At 39.4% G+C, this 23480-nt stretch overlaps 1 protein-coding gene across 3 annotated transcripts in view; it reads left to right on the top strand.

Moving 5' to 3' along the window:
- The window catches only part of LOC124185878 (AF4/FMR2 family member lilli), a 205700-nt gene that overhangs the window by 52797 nt on the left and 129423 nt on the right, over positions 1-23480 (top strand). The window contains exon 1 of one of the 3 annotated variants that reach the window (XM_046577101.1): positions 16289-16344. The exons of the other annotated variants lie outside the window; for them this stretch is intronic. Within the exon in view, the coding sequence (XP_046433057.1) occupies positions 16304-16344 (41 nt within the window). The 5' untranslated portion in view covers positions 16289-16303. Of the gene's footprint in view, positions 1-16288; positions 16345-23480 lie in introns of those variants that run through there. 3 annotated transcript variants of the gene reach the window in all.

Raw genomic sequence — 23480 nt, forward strand, 5'->3', positions numbered from 1 at the left:
TAACAATGACACTTTTTCGGGTAAACCGCGTGCAAGTTATTTTGACAAATGGATATTTTTTAGAAATGTGATTCGGTTGAGGTGCGGTGATTTCAATTTGACAAATCGTGAGTATGATTTCAATTGTTGAAATACATTGAGTAGAAAATCAACTCCAGTCAATTGAACCCGGTATGCATACAAATATTCAGTTGGAAGATAACATCGACCTAATTAACTCCAACGAAAATTGTGGTCATTAAAATATTTACGTTCTTTTCTAGTCGATCTAATTATGTAATATTCTTTTTACAGTAACGCGGTTTCCATGCTTTTTTCCGTACACAAAGTACCCGTTTCTATGACAGTCGAGTGAGTCTGCGGATGCGCACGCGCGGAGTACTGAAAAGACCATTTTTAAGTCCTAGGTGTTCAAAGTGATATTTTCTACACTGCGCGCATGCGCTGTGCGAACAAATCTGACATTACGCGAGCCTGACCTCAATTTCGTGTTTCGTGAAAAAAACGCGTAACATATTCTTGTTACGTAAAGAATCGTGTGCAACAAGGAGGCAACGACCTTTTCGCCTTGCGTATTTTCGATATTCGTCTTCGGCTCACCTACGACTCGTATTGCAAACTTACGCTCGGCCCGAAAATACCGAGTTTGCCTCCTCGTTACACGACATACTATTAATCGATTAGAGAAAATGTTTACTCCAATTAAGCAGATACTTATTTCCTCTGGTGTATTCAAGCGCGCACTTTTACTTGATTGACGAGATTTTGTTTCAACTGAAAAGACCGACTTCCTTTCTAATATACGACACGATCATTATCACGTCACTCGTTACGCGGTGCATAGCTGAGTAAGAATATTTCAGTTATAGTACGCGTAGGGCGTGCAGTGAGAAAGAAATAAGAAGACAGGATGACAAGTATAGACTTACAGTTTATTAGAGTCGAATGTAAGGTCGAAATGCAGTACCAGACGTAAAACTGACACACCGATACGAATGTATAAATAAATTTTCTCTGCTTGAACGAGAAGAATTGTCTGTGTTTTCTGAACAATCGGAAACACAAAAAAACCAGTGAAATCAAACTTGATATTCGTGTTATTGACTCTTTTTTTTACCCGCTAGTTTCATAAATTGATTTTTTTTTTTCTTAGTAAACAATAATGCCACCATACTCGAGTCTGTGAACACTTTTATCGATTTGTGAAAGTCGGCCTTACGGATACTATGTACGAGCGAAAAACTGGCGAAGGTAATTGAAATTGACGATCTAAGGCTTTGACTACCGGGCGCGATCCAATCTTGTCTTACGACGATGAACCTTTTCAGCTTTGAGAGAGAAAATCACACCGCGGCACGAGCATTCAACGATAAACGAAGAAGTGTTTGCGAGACGTTTTTCTCTCCCCAATTCTGAGAGCTTCCTTATTTATCATTCATTTTTCAATCAGCAGCAGCAGCAGCAGCAGACACTAATACTCCGCAATCTCGATAACTTTATCGTATCTCGTGGGTCAAAGATCGTTAAAGATCTCTTTGACACGCCTCGGCGAATTTTCGAGGAAACCGTTTTGGGATTTCCGAACAGGGTGCCGCCCATCGACTCAATAATGTGACAATCTTATCCCGGGGCGGATTTCCTTCGATTTTCGGCTATTCACAGCGGTCACCGGATTTCCCTGGGGCAGCAAGTCTCTATACGCGTACACGTCGATGTATTATACATGCACCTAGTCGCCATAATAGCCTATTTTCAACGAACGAAACACACCGATGAAATGTGGCGAAAGAGATATTTTTCTTTATTCAAAGTAACTGTTTCTAATTGATTTGTTATGTGAATTTAGAGAGAAACATTTCTTTCCTCACGTTCGGTAAATCTTTGGTAAAAAATTATTCTCACGCGCTCGCGCGTGCGTGTCTATTATTGTAGCTTCTAGGACTTTATTTGTCTCATTTCGTCAAATTTTTACCATCAGCCAGAAATGTTATCGTCGCATTAATATGCCGCGATAGGGCGGCGGGTGGAAGCCATATCAGATCGCGTTATCCTGTGAATTGAGGCCGATCCGTGACCAAAGCAAATGTTTGGTACACCTCGCGAACAAACGGGGGACACCGTTAATTTCGAATCTAGTGAAATAAACTTTGCGGTTGTTGTTCTCGACTGTAATTATCATTGTACGGTTCGCGTTAATTATACCTTGACCAAACTCAGTGAATATTTTCATTAAATATAACCCGTAATATGTGTGTACCGAGGGGCGATGAGAGTTATGTGTTGTAACAAAAATTACATAGTAACGCGTTTGATTATTCGGTATGTGTTGCGTATTGTGCAATCGCAGCTACCGACGCGTAAAATTTAACGTTATTTTATTTCTCTTTTTTTTTTTTTGTATTTCTTCTTCAAAAATATGCACATGACGAAATTTGAAAATCAATAATAAATCGGAAAAACGATAAGCAATTCGATTATCCTTGTGCGAATAAATTTATTCCCTGCATTATTCATTTGGTCTTCTTGGATTACAGTAATATAAATATTGTAGCAATTTCAGACATATCGATAAAAATTTGAACTTTATTCGTATTGATTGGTTAATTTCGTTTTAAAACCAATAAATAAACATTATAGTTTCTGTTATCACAGCAGAATGAAATAATAGTTTCTATAACATTTCTACGTATAATACTTATTAGAAGAATCTGTAGTTTTTGGAAAATCAATTTAAAAAAAAGAAAAAAAAATGGTAGACTATCCCCTTAATAAAATACATGCATAAACAGGGTTTTGGTTAATCCATCCAAGAAACTTGAATCGGCCGCGATAATTCGCAGGGAAGAAAAGATTGAAATGAATTCGAAGATAGAACCTTTTTCCTCTTTGAGATACGCGTACTCTTTTCGTTTACACTCTGCATGTCGAGTGTCGCAGAATGAGAGGATTTTCGCTTTGATTTTTTACAAGTTTAAATTATAGCTCACGTCGGTACGTACGTACAACGTTCGCAAAACGTGAGTGAGGTAGATACATCACGAACCTACCGTTTTAGGTAGGTACATCATGAACTGTGGTTTAACTTGCGCCGAATGTACGGAATTTACGGCCAAAATCAGATCTGCTACGGTATATAAATTTAGGAGATTAAGGGATGACGGATAGCCTCGAGCCTCGGTCGGCCAAGGGCCCCGGGATCAACGTGGGGGTCATTCCACGTTCGTCGTTCTTGGCAATTTCCCTCCCGCTGCTGCAGCAAGGCGGGCTTATTTTATCGAAAATCGTGTACCCAGAGGTGCGGGTGTGATACGTACAAACGAACCAACCGGCCTGCGTCGGATTCCGGAAGTTCTATTCACGCTAACTTTGAGCTAGACAAGTCGTCCCAGGTTTACCACCGCCTCGCTATTCTTCACCGACTATAGTGTAACATTGATTGGCCCACAGCCGTGGCTTTGTAACGACGATAAACTATCGACGGTTCCTCTTTCCCACGGCTGTGTCTCTGTCGTATATACTTAATGCTTAGCGGGAGAATCAGAGCTGCGTTGATTTGATTTTATCATGTCCAACGTTACTATGCGATGATCGAAAATCTCTAACGTATTCGTCCTACGGTGTTTCCGTAAAGCCGAAGCTGCCGGCCAAACGTACTAATGTCGATCAAAACGTGGCAGTGAAACCCGATGCTTTTACGAACGATACTACTGTATTGTTTTATTCAAAGGTTTTTTTTTCTTTTTTTTTTTTCTCTTTTTATTCGCCGTGATCGATATCTGGCTGCGGCCGCTAACTTTAGCTGCATATCCATCCTCATCGTTTGGTATTGTCATTGACCAGCCGAAATTCTATTTTTTCGAAGTTTTCCTCGTCGGTTCTCAAGTGTCGTCAACGTCGAACGAATCCGAGGGAGGTTTGTCGAACCCGAATTTCATGAAACTGCATCGTCTCCCTGAGCGTCCGCAGAGTCGTCTGTTCGCAGGTCCTTGTCTCTCCGTTCGTTGTGAAATTCCGTTAGGTAGGCCGGTGAGGCTTGGATGGTTAGAATCAGACGGAGAAAGGGGAATTGAAAACGGAAAACGGGGAACAGGGGACAGCTGGGTCGGTTGACCCCACGTGCGAAGGACGTATACTTGTTCGCCTGCAGGGAGCAACTCCTTTACCAGTGATTCGAATCACCCCCTGATGGTGACGACTTGCTTGCCGGATAGTCGGAGAGCGGAAAAGACACGCTTAAACTCGGATGCGAGGAATCGTTGCCGTTTCGGTACTCGCTCTATTATTATTATTATTCTCTAACGTTTGATCGTCGTGTCAATTATTGATCAAAAATTGGATATAAGGTTATGTTTAATAGACTTGGGGACAGTTGGTGAATATATTTGATCGAACTGCTCTGCAGTAAACGTTCGAAATGATTAGTTACGTCAAAATTCAAATTTTAATCTTGGGCGCAGTAATTACTGCGTAGAATCTATTCTTCACTCACGGATTTTCACGTGCTTTTTTCTATCTCCACTCGAGACGTGGAAAGAAAATTTTCAAATCCACGACTGAGGCTGAATTTTTAAGTTACTTTTAGATTTTTCAATCACGAGTCTAGACGACAAGCGCTTTAACAAGAACTTGCTTACTCTCCGGTTCTTTCTTCACTTTCAATACGTTGTTGTTTACTGTAGGAAGAAAACCTGAAAATTTTATCGATTCGACTTGTCGCCGGTTTTGATACACGCTCAACTTTTTTGCTGCGGATTTCGTTCTTCGCCGTTTTAGAGAAAAAATAATTCCTAACCGATACGTGCCTAGTTTAGCGATCTCTCGTCGCATTATTTTTACAGTGCCGGTACGTGTGGTACGAACCGAGGGTAGCGGAGTGTGTAAATGGCAAATTAAGGCGAACAAGCTGCGTTTCGAGTGCCAATAACATTTACCGTGAAACTAGGACACGCGTTCGGTAATCGTGAGATTTCAGCTGAAAAATACTGAAATTTATTACGCTGCAGAATTTTTCCTGTTATCGAGTATTACGAAAGTAAAATTAAAAGTGACAGTTGTAATTACACGATTGAATTTTGTCGAAGATGTATGAGACAAACTAATCTGTGAGTGGTCTTTTCGGTCGTATGAAAACAGATGGCCTTGACCTACCGAACAGACGTAATATTAATCTGAAGTAAACAGTTTGTGGCCTATATAAAATATATAAACAGTCTGTGTACGGTCGTCTCGTAAACTGTCTTGAATTATTCGTCTACCGTAAAGCTTGAAATTAAAACGAAAAGTTCTTATCCGTTATTGTGAAATTTCTTCGAGCCTGAAATTCTTTAGCAATTGTTTATCGTTACTCGTGAATTAGTTGCGCACTCCGACGCGCGGAGTGTGCGGAAGAGTCTTATAATATTCCTCGGCGTCACTGGGATGGCGAAAATGCCTGCTGTTTACTCATCTCGCTAAGCCTGGATATCGTTATTGGAGTTTACCACGATTCCCAACTCCACCTCCACCTCCACCGCCCCCACGCTCGCTTCCAGTCGTCCCATCTCGGTGCAGAGGCGAGGATTCCGCCGGCTAGGATTTAGGATTAGCGCCAATCCACCGGGGCTCTACCTTGGCTTCGTCTTAAATCGGCGAACAACATGCTCTGGTTCCGTAACGCCATAAGTCACTGTATAAGAACTAAATTTCAGACAACCGTATTCCGCAGGTAGGCCAATTCCTATGACGCGTGAATTCGAGTCTCTCGGTTCGCCTCGTCGTCGACTTACCTCCGCATATTTGCCACTTTCATGACGTACTCTTGGCGCTTAATGTCGAGTGCTTACTCGATTCATTCATCTCGATTTTCACCTCGTATACCGTAATGTATACGGGCTATGTAACCCGCTCGTTATACTCCTGCAGGAGAGTTTACGCGTGCCAGTTTCCCTCGTCTAGAGTTACACCTCAATTAATTAAGGGGATTTGCGTACCTACTACCAGTTAATCCATGAAATATTGAACCGTGTGTTTGCTGCTGTTGCTTTGAGGAATTGAAATTTTCACGTCACGTATCTATTTATGGTAGAGCTGTATCTTGGTCAAGACAATAACACGTGTCGGTATGTTGATAAATTATTTTGTTTCACAAATTCTGGTCAGATTTAAGTTTTATTTTGCTAAATTCAATTCCAACGTCAGCGGATATGAGAACGCTAAATTTAACTACTCACGATCAATGCGGAGATTATTATAGATAATTGATTAATTATCGATTAATGCCGTATGACGCGTGACGCAGCGTACCTACACATATCCTATTATTGGAGAGTAAATGTCGAACATGATGGAAAATTTTTACATGTCTTAAAATGAAAACGTTATACGAATTCTCGATAGAGATCAAGATTGAGTGTTGTATGAAAATGATTATGACTTTCGAAATGTTACGTTGCCTGTAGTTTATTAGAAAAAAGAAACGCTTGATTTCGTACGATCCGTTCCAATTCGTTACTAGATGAAGCTTCGTTGCGCCTGAACTTCCTCGATCCTACGCAAATTGCCGTCGTTTGTGTTTTTTCGCGGTTTCTTTTTTTACTGATCCAACAGAAAATGATGAGGATTAAAAATAAAAAGAAGAAGACATATCTGGGATTCAACAACGTTGGCTTTTGACCAAGATAAGACCAACCAATTGTATTGTATTTTTTTTTTTACATAGAATCCGTTTATACAAGAGTTAGGATCCAATTTCGACGATAATTCGAATATCTCCAAGGTCTTGGTGTGTATAAACTTTTCTCTGATCATTTTGCATGAATTTTGATATGCACACCTGTCAGCTATCCGCGTAAGTTCGAAGAGTAAGATCGATTGTCGGCTCACAAGTGAAATATTCAACCCGTTCATCGTCCATGAATGTATTCAAGTTTATAACGTAATTAAATATCGTAATAATTGTTGCAAGATATCACGCAATTACAGGACCACGTGAACGCTGGAATCAACATCAGGAAATAGCTTTGAAGAATTTTAAAGCCATGCTCTTGAAATTTGAATCAGTGAGAATTCACCAACTCCCAGTTACACTGACGATTCGGTGACTTTTCACTGTTATTTCATTGTGTCTTCCAGTGTACATACCATGATTTCCTCCAGTGGTATACTTGTAACTGATTCGCGTTTAGAGAGCATGCAATTTATATACTGGCAGTGAAATGTCGCGATTATTGTATCATGGAAACCGCAGCATTAGTCCTCCGCCTTGCTGCACGGGGATTGGGTAACCCTTCGACCGCGACACGTGACGATTATACGGAACATGAAGGCAAAAGAGCACATTTTGACTGCGGTCAGGCGGCCCACCGTGGACCTTAATTCTGACGTTATTATTTCGCACCAGGGTTTCGAAACGAGGATCGGGATCTTCGTTTATCCCATCGCTTATGGGGACTGAATATTCTCGACGTTTAAGCTCGCGGGAACATCGATTGGTCATTAAATCGGATATCGCAGGGGGGGATTCGACGAGATAATCAATCTGTCGCTCAAAATTACAGACGCTATTGGGATGTAATCAAAAGTTATATGTTGCTACATTTAAAAAGTTATTTCTATTTTCCAAAATAATCAGAAAAACTAATCACGTACTACATTTTCCTATATTTTCCTAAAGTACCCGCGGTATTGAAATAATTAAAATACCCTACGAATTAGCAATTTAGTTTACCCAAATGCGAGCATTAAAAAACTTGGACGAACAAAGGCGGTTCGAAACAGCACCAAGCCATCAGCAAACGAGCGTTTCGATATAAACTCGTCAAAGCTAACGGAGGTTTATGATCATTCATTCACCGTGATTAATCGTTTATTCAGCGGTGACTTAATTAACCACCCTATGCGGTAGATATTTTCTGGGATTGTATGGTATGCTCGGATCGCTGAACGATACACGGACCTGCGGCAGTGTGCGAACTGACGAGCCTGCGTAGATACACATTTACCACGGTGCAAGTTAATTAATCGCGCAACCTTTGAACTGTGAGGTTTAAACTTACGAGCCACTGCAGTATGGGTATAGACACAGTTATATAACGTTAACGAACTGTCCCTACCTTCATACCTATGTTCTAATGTATGTATTTATGGGATTGCACGATAAATGAAAACCTTGTGATGGAAGAAGATCTGACTTCTGATAAGACAAATTTTTTCGTCATTTATTTTCATCTTCATTCTTTTACGAAGAAGATTCGCCAATTTAATTTTATTTAAATTTTTTTCTTAGTAGCTTTGAGGTTAATATTTTTCATTTCTGATAGTTTTATTCTGTTCAATTGACTTTGGAAAGTCTATTCCTTTGTAAAATTCAACGGTTGATCGAGTCTCTCAATAGCGCTTTTTTTCTCCCGATGAGGAATAGTTAGGATGGAAAAACTTTCTTTCAGATAAACTGATTTCTTTATGTAACTAGTTGTTACAGAATTAATTATTCACAAAAAAATTGCCTTTATTGACTCGCGGAATGACTTTCTCCCTTCATCATCTTTTTTCAACTTTCCTCTTTTCCAAAAATTTCGAAAATAATGAGCGGGTTGTTTAACAAATCTGAAAATTAATTTAGCCAATCAATCAATCATATCGAAACTCCGCACAAACTTGTAACTATTTAAATTAGAATTCTGGATTTTTTAACTCCTAATAAAGAATTTAATTACAGAAACGGAATGTAAATAAAGGTGTACATAAATTATACCATAATAAAAACCCCTCCTTAACAACCTTCGCATTCTTGTTCACGCTTTGACATTTTTTGTGACCATGGAACTTGACATCTTTTGGCATAAACGTCTTTGCTCGGTGATTGAAACAACTTTATCGAACTCGGGTAATACAACCCGATTCAAAGAAGACAGATCTTTTTTCTTCACAGTTAATAACGTGAACGAGGTCAGTTCACGTGAATTTTCGTTGATAACAGAAAGCGATTAGAATAGGCGAAAACGCACGCTGTCAGGTCATAGGCTGGGCATATTTGGACAGCGACGCGACATCTGGAATGAATATATCGTATCACAGTCCACTGCTGGCACAAGCGTAATTCAAGTCTGGGTTCGCAGCCACGCGCGATTCTGCTGTAAAGTCCACCACGTGTAGGTCGTAGGTTAACCGAATGCAGACACTTGTGACCTTTACAAGTTCAGGTAGCCTCGCCGACGACGTCGCATCGTCCGTATCCTGCGGCAACTACCACCAACTAACTTGCGAATAAACAACTGGTCGACGTCTCGCGGAATTCCCGTAGGTTGGAGCATATACTCGTCACCGCCAACTCTTCCTCCTCCTCCTCCTCCTCCTCCTCTTCCTCATACTCATCCTCATCCTTCTTCTACCGGACGACTTGACTTCGCAGTGGTATTCACGCCGTTGTCACGTGGAGTAGGACGACACAATTATATACCTACCCTTTGAAGGTACTCAACCGTCGAATAAAGCCCAGGGGAACCAAAGCTCATCGTCACTGCTCGTATCGCCCAAGCGCCTGCCTCGTTTCTCTTTCTCTCTTTCGCTGTCTTTCCACCTCCCATTTCATGAGCGAGATGGATCCAATAGTACAATCTTGAAGGATTCGTTGTAGTACACGCTGATGGCACTTTGATATATTATATCGATGCGTAACGATTACGCCGTTTTGTTCAACCATTTGCTTTTCCTCTTCTTTTACAGTGTCTATATTCCAAATGTTCCCCAACAGATTGAAGTATATTTTTGTACATATCTTGTGATGTAAGTACGAAAATTGACGAGCTTGAAGTTCGTAACGTTTACATAACGCAACGGTGCTTGTTTTGTTTTTTTTTTTACAAATCGCTTTGCGGCAATTTTAGAATTCCTTATCTGGGGACGGCCATAGAACTGAAGTTTTTGAATTTCGTACCTGTGCGAATGACGGTTGAGGCTTCTTGAAACTCGTTTCAGTCTATCGATCGTCGGCAGTTAACGATAACGGAGTCACACGCGAGGAATGAAAGAATGACAATTTTTTAACAAGATAACACGGTCGAGATATCGACTTACGGTCTGAAGCCCCGACGATGCTCTTTGGTGTGTATTGTTCAATAGCACGCACGGTTAAGCCTTTAGTCGCAGGGACGACTGTCCTTTTAGCAGTTCCCGGCTAACCGACGCTTTTCGATAAATACTTTCTTGACAGAATAGCGTGCGTGCCCGTAAGTTGTGCGTATCTTACGTACGTATTGTTCTTTTTTCGTTTTTTTTTTTTCAGCTGGAAATTGTTAGCACGTTTAATCGGAGCACTTGTGGTGAAAATAATTGAATCAATAGTGTTCAAAAAGTGGGAAAATGGAAGCTCGGTAAACACGTTCTTTCAACGTTCGCGTAGGAATTTGATTACAGTTGAGAGGAAATTCAAGGTACAATAAGAAAATAAACAAAATCGAGTACTTTCTTCTTTGTTGGAATTGTGTCGTTTATTGTTTACTCATAACGGCTCGGAAAATAAATACCAATCCGGACTGCAAGTTTCCAGAAAGTAATAAAATTCAGGTGTCGTACTAACATGTGTCGGATGGTACTACGTTATAATTAAATGCAAAAAAAGAATCGTTCTTTTCGACCATTCAATATTGGTAAACTTCAATATCATATACGATCTTTCACTTGAATATAGAAAATCAATTGGTGATGAGAAATCGGAAATTTATAAGATCAAAATGAAAAGTTGATGCTTACAGTTTCTCAGAGTTTATACGTATAAAGGGTTGGAATATCCGACGTCCAGGATGAAGGAAATACCGATATGAAAATTTCATTTTGCGAGCAACATCTAACATTACGTTTGTCACATTAAACAGCTTACACTGCTTACACACAGTTTCGCTCTCAAATTAACCGACGCATTTCCGTCAAGCCATGGCTCATCGTCAGTCAGGCTTGGTGCTCGCAGCTAGTACGTACATATATATATATACATATATATATATATCTGTATGTATGTATAATGTATATGCATACTACTTAGGCTGATGCTGTGCCGCCCGCTTCGGTGCCCAGCGAGCAACTTGTTAATTAACCTCAATTGCAAGGAGAGACTGATCAACGACGAGCAATAACTTTGAGCTCCTCCTGTATTTACGGGCGAAGGAAGCTGTTGAAGCTCGGCGGTTTTCACTTATCACGTGAATACTCCTTCCACGTACCTATACATATACCTGAAAAAGTTTGGCCGGAGCGGTGGGTATTTGAAATTATACCTAACGTCAATTTTTTGGAAAACTTAGGTAAATGCGTACAAAAATCAAAATGATGAAGGATGATTCAGGCTCTGATGCAGTGTCGTGAGAGTACGTCAAAATATTCGATTACAACTCTCGTAGAATCAGGATTATGATTGTCGAAAGTGGCTTATCATTGTTTTTTCATTCATTTCGGAGCGCAGTTTATATCTCATGAGACTTGCAACGGTAATAAATATTGTACCAGGTCCGGTACTTTTAGCGGTTGGTTTGTGTCGTCGGCATACCTTTATACGCGAGCAAAACGGTTAATTCTGCCTTTCCCCCCGTATCTTGCAAACTTTTTCCTTCCGGTCTACTTTGAAATAAACTTTGTGTTCTTTTTCTTCTTCTTCTTCTTTTTCTTTTACTACTTCTTTGACGGTATGGTTTTCTCAACTCTTGATCTATTAGATTTACTTGTGTATCCACTTTCAAGAGAAACACACAGGCGTGTAGGTATGTATTTTCTTGAAATGAAATCGAGACCGGGATGGGTATGTTTTGCATGGGAAAGGAAGTCACAAACACACCTCGGAAATGTAACCAAGATCTCGTCTAAATACGCTCACATACCTAACCACCTAAAAAACCATGCTTTGTAGAAAGGAATCTGCATCGTTTAATCGGCCGCGGTATGCAAAGTGACGGAAAACTTTTCAACCGTAGATATTCGTGATTGCAGATCGTGCAATGTTGATATCTTTACGATAGCCGGGCTAAAAAATTAATTCACCCAGACTTCACTTTTACCCGATCTAATATTCACGCCGAGGTCAACAGTCGAGAGGTAGACTAGATTGTCAGCGTTGCTTATGTTACACCATCTACTTCGCATAAACTCATACATCTATAAGTCGCACGCTTTCAAAATACCGTCGACTTATTGGGCCGGAGTTGAAGTGCCTAATGTGAAAAGTTCCGAAAGTCCCAAATTTACGAATTATTTGTGCGGCGAAACTTGTAGTAAAGAAATCAAACTTTGAAGAAACAACCAAGTTTCTAATGGTCGGAAACCCGTAGGCTCAAAGTCCTGAAATTCGAGTTACGATAGAGCGAAATTCTGAAAAATAAAGTTTCGATAAAGTAAAAGTCCGAAAGTTAAATTATACTCACTTTGCGTAGTTCGCTCAACGAGTGCGTGTAAAAAATCAGAAAAATCGAAAATCAGAATATCCAGGATCCCGAACGAAAAAATATCGAGAATCCAAAACAAACAAAGATTAAAATGCTGAAATTTTTCCAAGCCAGAAATTCACAGATCTGAAAATCTTCGATCATTTAGAATTTCGATGTTTCAGATTTTTGAATATTATCATTTTCGCACTTTGACTTCGAGCATCAGATTTCGGACCATTTAAAACTTTGACGTTTCGTCAAAGTTTGATTTCTTTTACATTAAGTTTCGCCACCAAAAAATTCGGAACTTTTGAAATTTGGAATTTCAACTCCGCCCCGACTTATTATATCCTGTCATATCGCTATCCAGTTACCAATTTGTTGTTATTTTTTGTTTTTTTGTTTATTCACTTATTCATTTTGTTTTTCAACTCTATCCAGCTGATGAATTATGCATTTGTTTGTTTAATCTTTGTAGTTCTTAATCGAGACAAATCTGTTTCCCGCGGCGATTTAATCAAAGCGTCAGCGACGGTTGCTCGAGGGAACGTCAGCTGCTGACTGACTCAAACGATGATGGGCGATTCGTGGTCCGCAATCACTCCGATGATACTGCAACTTCAGCAGCAGAGGCGCAGCTTCGACTTCGTGCCGCGTTATCGTACATATATTTAGCTGTTGACAAAGTAGGGTTTTACCATTTGCAAGCTCTTCTCAAGAGGGACACGCTCGTACCACGGTGAATGTTCACGTTGCGCGATTCTCTCGCTTCGCCCATTTCTGATGGCGCTGACGGAAAACCGTTATAATACCCGGCTCGCGTCTCGGGATATACTTAGGAAGCCAGGGGGCGTTAACTTTGACAAATGGGCTGAAATACAGATTTTCGTGAATAAAAAGCGTAAATAAGGAAAAATCAGATTTTTCTAAAATTGTTTCGTGTTACTTGTCATCATCGCCAACTAATCACCATTTGCTTTTTTCAAGGAGTATATAATGACAATATTGACGTATAAGTGAAAATAACGTTAAAGTGAAATATTCCAAAACTTCGTGATTTGAGAATAGAAAATTTATAATATTTAGTGGTTTTTCAGGTATCATCTTGTCATTGCATTCACCTCTGACAAAATCGACTACTTGATATTATTAATCAGAGCATTTCACCGCAACGCGTTCTTATTGTTCTAAAACAGTAATTCTTTGAAAAATTTTCTATTTCCAAATTTTTTTCATATTTATTACTTATTTTTTCATACTTCTAAATTACACGATAACATTATAAGACAGTGAAAGTATATTCCTGAACTTTTTCAGGTTGATCGGACTCGCATATTTGAAATGGTAACACAAAACGCCAGCTGTAATAACGTATAACTGAATAGAGAACAGCGCTAGGAAACGGAATAAGTCGCGTACAAGTGGGAAAAACGTACAAACGAGAAAAGTATAAGTGAAATATTTTCACATAGTTTATTGGCAGAAATTGCTAGGACCGAGAAAATTCAACGTTTATATGTAAGGGAGAAAAATGTACAAGTGCCCATACACGTGTTCGTATAACTGAGGTTTCACTGTGTTATTATTCTAATTTAAAACAGTTTTTGTTTTTTCAAAATTATTACCAACGAAATGTTTCGCATAGCGTAATTTACTGTGTTCATGATGGAAAGAACCTTCTTCTGACGAGTTAAGAGAATCTTGTAATTAAAAGAAATACTTAAAATTAAAATTTCGTGCAAATATGGTCATTTAGCTACAACGTTATTATTTAATCTCATAGTAATGTTCACTAGCATAAATCATCACGATATATTGAACTTTTTGAGACAAGCAAAGTGTTCAAAATTATATATTCAAATCGAAGTTATGCTTCGTTGTGTCGTATTCAATTAAAGATCGAACGTTGCTGCATTCTTTGTTGAAAATACGACCTACCTTAAAGATATCGCTGGTCAACTTTGAACGTTGAATTATACCGGATCATAAAATCTCGTAAACGCTTCTAATCTTTCGCATAGCTGCACGCGTGCGATAGAACAGTTAACGACTTGGTACTTTTTTTTTTTTTCTTTTCTTTGCTTTTCTACAAAATCCCGACATGTTCACACAAGCTTTTATCCGGTTACACGAAAATTTAAAGATGATAATTCTTCATCCTTCGTGTATACAACCAACGAGTTGCACACGATTATATACGTATTTTCACATCCCTTTTCCGACGCCCACATGCTTCCTACACGCTCGCATGCATATGTATTTCACGCTTGTGAATAATACATAGTATAATAGCATATACGTATATATCATGCATACATATACCTTTATGGATACACAATATCGTTGTGGGTAAATTTATACCTTATACTCCACTCGGAGGAGGGCGCATCGCGTAATCGATATTCATCGCAACGCCTCTGCAGTTTGATGGATTAACGATTTCCCATATACGTGCTAGTTCTCTTTCTTTTTCTACCTTCTCTACCTTGCTTTTTTTTTTTTTTTTTTTGTTATTTTATTCTCTTTTCCGCCGATTTTTATTTTACTCGCTTGCTTCCTCCCCTCCCCTCCCCACCCCCTGTTTTTAATGTCACGCGGTTGATGCGACCGGACTAGTTGCACATCTTTCGACGCATAGATTCCGACTCTTCAAACAAATTTACGCTTTAAAATGCGACTTCTGAGTTTTCTTGGGGAGACTAATTTTACAAGAAAAGGTTACATATATGTTTAAAATATCTATATTGAAAATCAATGAAAACTATATTTCTCTTTCGATTTTTCCGCAACCTACAATACGTTATAAAATCATATCTCTGTTATATAATTGGAAGCATTCATGTGTATATATATATATATTATACACGTGTATAATACTTTATTATACATATTTGTGCCTCGACAACATAGGCGAATGGAAAGTATTACATATTACGTATGCGTATGCGGATTCGATCGGATCGGATATTTGTTCCTCTCACATTATACTACACAATTCCCGGAAATCCGTTGGCCAATTTTTTTATTTTATCTATTTATTTTTTTTTATCTATTTTTTTATTTTTCCAATTTATTTTTCACTGGCACACTGCCGAGCAGCAACCGCGCTCAACGCCAAGATATACGCGGCGAGAATTACTGCGGGAGAAACGCGACGCGACTTATTCGAAGCCGTGGAGTGTGCCGTTTATGTAGTCAGGTGGAGCAATAAAACGTAGCGGGAACGAGTAAAAAGAAAAAATAAAGAAATGAAATGAAATAGAAAATAACCCCGCAAATTAGTCGGCTGGTTTTCCAATCTCACAAATCTGTCAATGGTTTACCATATGAGTCTGTGTGTGATGATGTTTAATGATTTTGCGTATAATCACCTGCTCCAACAATAAATGTCAGGGCTTAAAAAACGAGGGAATAAAATTGTGAAGAAATTTAGGGTGAAAATATAACGCAAATTTTATTATTTACTATTTTTATATATTACGCCACCAACTTTGATTGATTCATGCGTTGCTAGTGATTAGGGAATGAAGAATTGGGAATTACGCCGAATTGCAGTTGACTTGAAACAAAATAATTACCTGAATAAATTGAAGCAGTTATGTGTTACAATATGTACAAAGTTGTATGTAACGCAAGTGAATTGCTTATTTTATGCAAATAATCTTTCTGTCCAATTATTCAGAATCAACCAAAATAAGTAAATATTTTTATTTCAGATGATACTATATTATCCAATTATTTATCTTATGCGGGAATTAAATTTCTTATCACAAAGTTAATTGTAAAATTGAGAAAACGAAATAATTTCAATGCATCATTGAATAGAATTATCCAACGGTTAGATGAACTTGGAAAAAAAAACACTTTAATCATATCTTCTTTACAATTTACTGTTTCAGGTAAGCGACCACAAAATGAACGCCGTTTCTAGTTCCACAAGGCGGATCGGCGACTTGTGAGTATCATTTAATTAAATAGCATAATATAATGCAAATTGGGGTAATCATTGCATTACTGTAAATACAGTTGGTTTACTAACAGCAAAGTTGACACCGAGGCGTAGATATTATATCTTGGCACCGCAGCTACTCAACATTATTATTAACCCTCGACGCATGAAAGTTAAAAGAAAACAAAAGTACAATTTTTTCAGAGAATTGAAAGTTTGAAATGTAATTTTCCACTGTAATGTCGTACAAAGTACGACGTTTCAATTCGTGCCTAGTTTCGTATTTAACGTGAATTTCAATCGATACGTGCAGTAATTACACCAACGGTTTAATTGCTTGGAAACTCGACAGGTGTTAATTTATATGCACTTTTACGCACGAGTCGTTTTTATTATCAATAATTTGAAAGCCCGTTGACAGATGTTTTGAATACAAAGGCAATATGGATGACTAAAACATCAAGGCTGTACAATTTTTATGCAAAACCATAATTCATCTGTTATTTCAAGATTTACACTAAATCGATTTTAATCGGTTTCAAAGGAATAACTGTAAAATACGTATTGCATGATTGATTTGTTTATTATTATCACTATTATTGTTATTATAATTTTTATTATTACTAGCTGAGGGAATGATTTGCTAAATTTAATACAAAAGATCATTGTATTACTCACGTACTACCGAGATTCCTGTTCTCGCAAAAAGGGGGCTGAACTTGGCATGATCCTAGTGCCAAACTGTTGCTTCGACGTATACGTACGAAGTATAGAGAGGAGAAGGAGAAGCCTATTTCGGCTAGCCGAGAACAGGGCGTGAAATAGGTTATGGAGATGTAAAGTGTCGTTTACATGATTTCCCCCGATGGTATGAATGTGACGCCGTGCGTAAACGCGGGGTCTGCCCGCGGTTTGGTGAACGAACGAAACTGAGAAGTAGAGAGAGAGAGGGAGGTGGATGAGATTTAAAAAATAAAATGAAAAAAAAAAAAAAATAACACGGAACGAAAGAGGATGGAAAGTACCAAAAGGCGAGAAAATGGAAGGGACTAAATCAGGCATCAGTATTCAGTAGAGGTCTCGACTCTTTTCTTTTCCCTGCCATTTATTACCATCACTCTATATACGTATATATCTACGCACAGAAAGAAACTCTCGACGTGCTTATATGTATCTTCTTCTTTTTTCTTTTTTTAAAATCGTTTACACATTAAGAGAGAAAATAAGTAAAGGAACGAAAGAAAGAATGGGCATGGCTAAAGGTAGTCTGTGTGGTCATTCTTTTTTGTTCTTCCCAAACTCTCATTTCTGTCCGCTTTAGATCATTGCGTTTTTACACGGATATGTAAGATGGAAATATAGCAAAATATTCATTGAGCAGAAGAGTTCGTTAATTTTATTTAAATGATTTAAAAGACATCCAATCTTTTTCTTATAATTCCACTATTTTCAATTTACGTATTTTTCAGGACATCTTCCTAGTCTGAAAATATAATAATTTCACCTTCCTCTGCTCAATGTATAAATAACCTGTGATAAAAATCAATAAACAGTATCAATTGTTGGCCAACCAAGCCTCCTTAAAGACAGTCCGGGTGAGTTTAACGCGGGAACGGAGGCGTGTTACTAGCAGTTAATAACCTGTAATTAAGTTTACGGGCACCGTTCGAGCCTCGTGAATAATTTTTTTCTCACACTGACAATTATCGTGAAAAATATACGGTAGGTACTTCTGACGCAAAAAAAAAAAAAAAAAAAATCACTTTCGCAAACCATAAGCATAGAAGCAAGTGGCGAATCTTTACGACTGCTGTTGCACCTCTTTTTCAACCTTTCTTCGTTTTTATGGGCAGCATCGTTGATTTCGATAGGTTTCACCCAATATTATCCAATAGAAACCTTTCAATAATTGAAAGAAACTTACGAGCGTGTATAGAAAATTGGAATCTAAGGAGTGTGTGTGTGTGTGTTGTATACGCCTTCTTGAATTTTGAATCATTTCAATGATTCGAAGAATCAATTGTCCTCCATTCGTATCCCATTATTAGTAAAATATCGTTCAACTCTTTTACAGTTATTCATTTATTTTGCTGTGATCGAAAAGTTCGTACAAACGGGCTAAATAGTCGCGAAAAAATTATGGTGATCGTTTGATCGATTGAAGATTCGGCAAGTTAAATAAAGAAATGTGCTCTTCGTGGTTTTAACTTGTTATAACATCTTATTTACATCGATTTTTTAACACCTTCCTTGTAATTCGGTACTAATACAGTGGTTTTGACAATTTTTCTCTCCTTTAGCTCGTGTGATTGAGATATGATTCTTGTAAAAACTTGGCGAGAATTAGTTTTTCAAACGTCTCGCTGTAGCTTGGAGTAGCCAAACTACGACTGTCTTGCGGGTTGTAAGCGTCCCTATCGGAGAGTTATCGAAGACCGAGATGTTGAATGATGCTGAAGTTAGTAACGTTGCTGTAACGACTAACGTTTCGAAAAATCGTTATTTTACCGTTGCAGGAATGTCTGAAATTCAGAAAATCATAAGAAGGCAAAATGTACTCATATTTTGAAAACTTGACCACTTCAAAGTCACTGTAAACTTGGATAAGCATTAATTTCTTCCCCCCAGTGTTTCGATACGTTAACGCTATTAACTTCAGCCTCATGATGTCGTGTGGTTCGCCCGAATAGTTACCCCAAGTGTCTTGCGTTTGGAGTTTGGTACAGCTATCCAAGTATATCGTGACTAAGTTGTCTGGTGGATACTCGGCGGTGCAACTTTCGCACGGGTACCTACAGGAGTTGAAGGAACAAGCAGAGGAGAGATTTGCCATTACTGTTTTCTCTTACGCATACTCAGGTAATGTAAAAAATCGTCTCACAGTTGGACACTAAAAAGATTTTTCTACCTTATTTCTCGCAAAACCCAAATCGGCAAGGAGAGAATTTGGTTGAAATTATTGACAAAAATCGTTTTTTTTTTTTTATGACTTGCACGATTAAAAACATTCGTACAAAAAAAAAAAAACAAAAACATCCTTCCACCAATTTTTAGGCTACGGTATCATATGCATTGAAAAAAAGTTTCAACCTCCTGCCGTGAAAATGTATGCCCAAGAAATCTTTCCAACAAGATTCTGCGCACCGTTGCGAAAAATTCTTCAATTCTGATAATTGGTGGATGGATTTTTTTCTATACGACTTCCAGTAACGATTCTCTCAATTCTTCCTCTCATCGTAATTGAACGTCGCGAAGTGAAACCGCCATTCTGTGAATATTTTAATCTTAACATCTGTAAAGTACATGAGCGAGTCTTGAGTCTTTGAGGTGTTGGTGACGTCAATCTGTCGTTTTTGCCGAGAGCTTGTGTACACCACGGAGGTATGTCGGTACCCAGGTACGCGTTCCTTTGAAGGAAGGTCTTACCTACCTGCCCCTCCGTCGGGAAAATTGTAAAGTGCATTTTGTCCTTCCGCGTAGATGCAGGTAGATACGCGAGTATCTGCTCGCAGCAGACGACAGGCTGGCCGGTGCTTCTCTTCGGTATTTTTCCTTTCCTTTTGGTCCTTCCTCGTCTCATCGTCAACGCGACCTCATTTTCTGCCATCGCGTCACAAGATCATTTCGTCCTTTCACATCGGGCGCGAAATCGTGACGCGTCTTATCCGCTATCTCCGTGTTATTATGTATTATACCGGCATTGTTAGTTTTCGTGAACGATTTTTCAAACTTTCGTGAACAACGCAGACAAGTAAGTAGGTCTGATCATTACCGATAAAGGGTCAAGGGGCGGTGTTGATCCTGCCGCTTCGGATCGATTAAGAGGAACTTCCGGTGCTGAGGAAATCCATAAATCTCGGTGCTTCTCGCCTCCTACATTATCACAGTTCCTAACAATACCAAACAGCAGTTATATCGAATACAATATCAAGTTTATCGCTTGATTTCTTACCGCTTCGGATTTTCACGACCAGATCGCGTTGGGTTTGGTTTCGGTGATGGTTAATCGCCTCAGTTGCTCGTTTACCGACATTCAGGAAGTTGCCGGAGTTAACAAGGTGGACATAAGTTTTTTTATTTGCTAACGTATACCTGTGCTGTAGGTATGCAAACACACTACAATGTTCCTTCGTTCCGCAACCTCGAAACTGGATTCGCAAATTTTACCGGAGCAATATCATCTTCTCATTTGAAATATCAAACACCAAACCAACCCAGGAATTATTCAAGGGATGTTGGTCGTAGGGACAGAGGGAAAATAGTTTACTTGAAAGATACGAAGGAGTAGGTCAAATTTATAACACTGAGAAACTTCTGCACCCCAATCGGAATATTACAAACATTTAGAGGCTCGCGGTAAAGGGAAGGCTCGTTGCTTGTCGGGTTCCAGGGCTTGTCTTCTCTCTCCCTCTCTCTCCCTCTCTCTCCCTCTCCCTTTCCCCCTCGCCCTGTGGTTAGAAATTCCGTCTGTGATATTCGGCTGTGTGGGTTACTACGGGCTCTGTTCTACCAACGATTGTACGGTATGCGCCTCCCGCCGTACGGCAGACAAAATCAATATGCTGGATCGAGCACGTGGTACTTTGACCACACCACTTCTACACACACTTTGTATCCTCCGTCAGACTTCTGTATCCACGCGATGCATAGAAGAGAGCCTCACGCTTCTAGCATTTTTATTGTTCCGATGTATTTTTTATGAAAAAAGATTCACCAACTTTCATGTTTTCAGAGTCCAGTTGAGTTGTGAGGAATTTTATTCTTTGTTTTTTGCTAATTTTTTTTTTTTTTCAAATGTTTTTCGAAATTTCGTACAATTTTCAAGTAACGTTAGTAGAAGTTTGTTCTGGACCAATGTCCAATGCTTAACGTCATAATTATGCTTGATTAATATTTCGTAGGATTGTTTTTGCGAGTGTGTTAATGCAATCGAAATTTCTTTTCGTTCTTTTTTTCGTGCAAATTATTGTTGCTTGCAGCTTCTAGAGAAGGAAAAAACGAAATCAAATCGAAAACGAACCAAAGATGTATACATTTTTTTTTATACTTGTATAAAAAAAAAAAAAAATAACGACTATATGTCTACGACTAAAGTAAAAGTGAATCTACAATCTATTTCAGTTTCCCAGTACAGTCGAAGCAACTGATTGCAAATTTGCAAAGTTATATCGTCGTTCGCACGGTATATGCATATTTGCGACCGAAATGTGTCAACGGAAATTCAAGCGACTCGAGCGAGAGAAATCGATGCGAATGGTGTAGTAATTGACGGAATCTCCTTGAGCCCAGTTTATCGCGATATGGCCGAGCGCGATCGCAAAGTACCCATAGAAATGTCGTTTGTTAAACCCCTTTCGGGTTATCGCTCGACCACATCAACGTATGACATGCAGAGGCTGTTGCGAGAGGAGGCGAAGATTTATACACAGCACGCTTCTCAAGTGTTCGTTATTTTTAGTTGTGAAAATTCTTACCTCTGACTTACTTTTATTTTCTTAATTTACATCGTACAAGATGTTTCAGAAAATTACTGTGTGTAGTTATTTCGCGAGTTTATTGTTATCGTTGTAGTTGTTGCGATTTATACCGGTTATAAAAAATTTGAAAACAAATGCTGAAAATCGATGGGGCAAATTTTTTTATAATCGATTCGCCGACGTTCGTGAATTACAATAGTCAGTTTCGCACTTTTGCGAATAACCGTATAAACGCTGTGATCCCTAAAATAAACGCTTCGGTGGAAATATTTCTTCTTCGGAGGCAGGATGACTCATATGCCCAACAAATGTATCTCAGAAACGAGTGTATAAAATTAAAACTAACAGTGCTTGGTGGCCGATACTTTCCTTGACGTTAGTCTCTTGAGATCGATTTTTCGAGAAATAAAATTCGTATTTATATCAATTCTCACAATCACGGGTCTTATAAAAGTGTGTTCCGTTAAATTTCCGTTACGGTAAAATACTGTGATCAATGCACGGTGACTGTGTTCGAGAAACGAGGGTGAGACTAATAAATAACATTCAATGAACAAAACATTGAGATAAAAGTCATCGTTTTGCAGAACCTGAGGATTAACGGAAGGAATTGAATTTAACAAATCCGACAATGAATATATTCACGGCGCATTACGGTTTGCCGAATTCCATAAAATTCTAAAGTTGCGAAACAACGAGTTTTTCTAAAAACTCACCGTTACAATAACGTTACAAACTTGAACCTGATTTCGCAAAGTATGTTATCGCACATGTAAAATAAATACCCCCCGTCGAGTGGATAATACAACGCGTACAAGAACAGACCAACGAGTAGCGACTGAAACTCGAAAGGAATCATCGTCCGCGGTAAAAGAGTAATTAAATATCTCCGGCGTTTCAGTAAAACGTATTGCTAATTGTACGCGCAAGCACCACATTCTCCGAGAGTTATCGAATACCCTCGATCGCGGATCGATACGAAAAAGTGCAAGATAAGATAGCAAATTGCGCAACGAATCGGAGATAACGATAACGGACGAGCACGAGAAAACTCGCAGTAGTTGCGAACGAAGTACGAAAAGATCGTCGACGGAGTATCAATTCGTCCCTCGACTCCGAGGGGTATTTCAGCCTCGTGTGCCGTTTCGGACGGTTCGACGGCTTAGCGGGGGCGGTCGGGGGGAGGCGGGGAGGGTCGACGGACTGGTTAATGAAGAGAAGATGGCGGTAGGGCGCGTGCCTGCGGCCATCCTCGACGAGCCGGTCGGTCCGTCCTCCGGTGACATCTGCATCGCGTCGCTCGTACTAGGAGGATGTTGGCGGGTAGGTAGGTACGTAGGTAGGTAGGTAGAGGAGAGAATCGTACCGTTCGTCGCGTGTCTGTGTGTGGGCGCTCGATCAGCTCGTGTCTCTCTCTCTCTCCCTCTCTCCGGGGTGTGCAGTGGTGTTGGCGGCGGTGGCATGCGCGCGATATCCAGCAGCGGCAGGCGGCGGCGTAGAGTACGCGTCGTCATCGCCCGTTCCTCCGTCTCTGTGTGAGTGTCCGTCCGTGCTTTCCCCTTTCGTTGTGCGCGCGTTCGTACGTACGTCTGACGCACAACCACCACCACTACTAACTGTGCTACCAGCATCGCGGCACTGACACACGTAGACGCTGCGAGGCTC

The sequence above is a fragment of the Neodiprion fabricii genome, chromosome 6 (assembly GCF_021155785.1).
Source record: "Neodiprion fabricii isolate iyNeoFabr1 chromosome 6, iyNeoFabr1.1, whole genome shotgun sequence".
Taxonomy (NCBI): domain Eukaryota; kingdom Metazoa; phylum Arthropoda; class Insecta; order Hymenoptera; family Diprionidae; genus Neodiprion; species Neodiprion fabricii.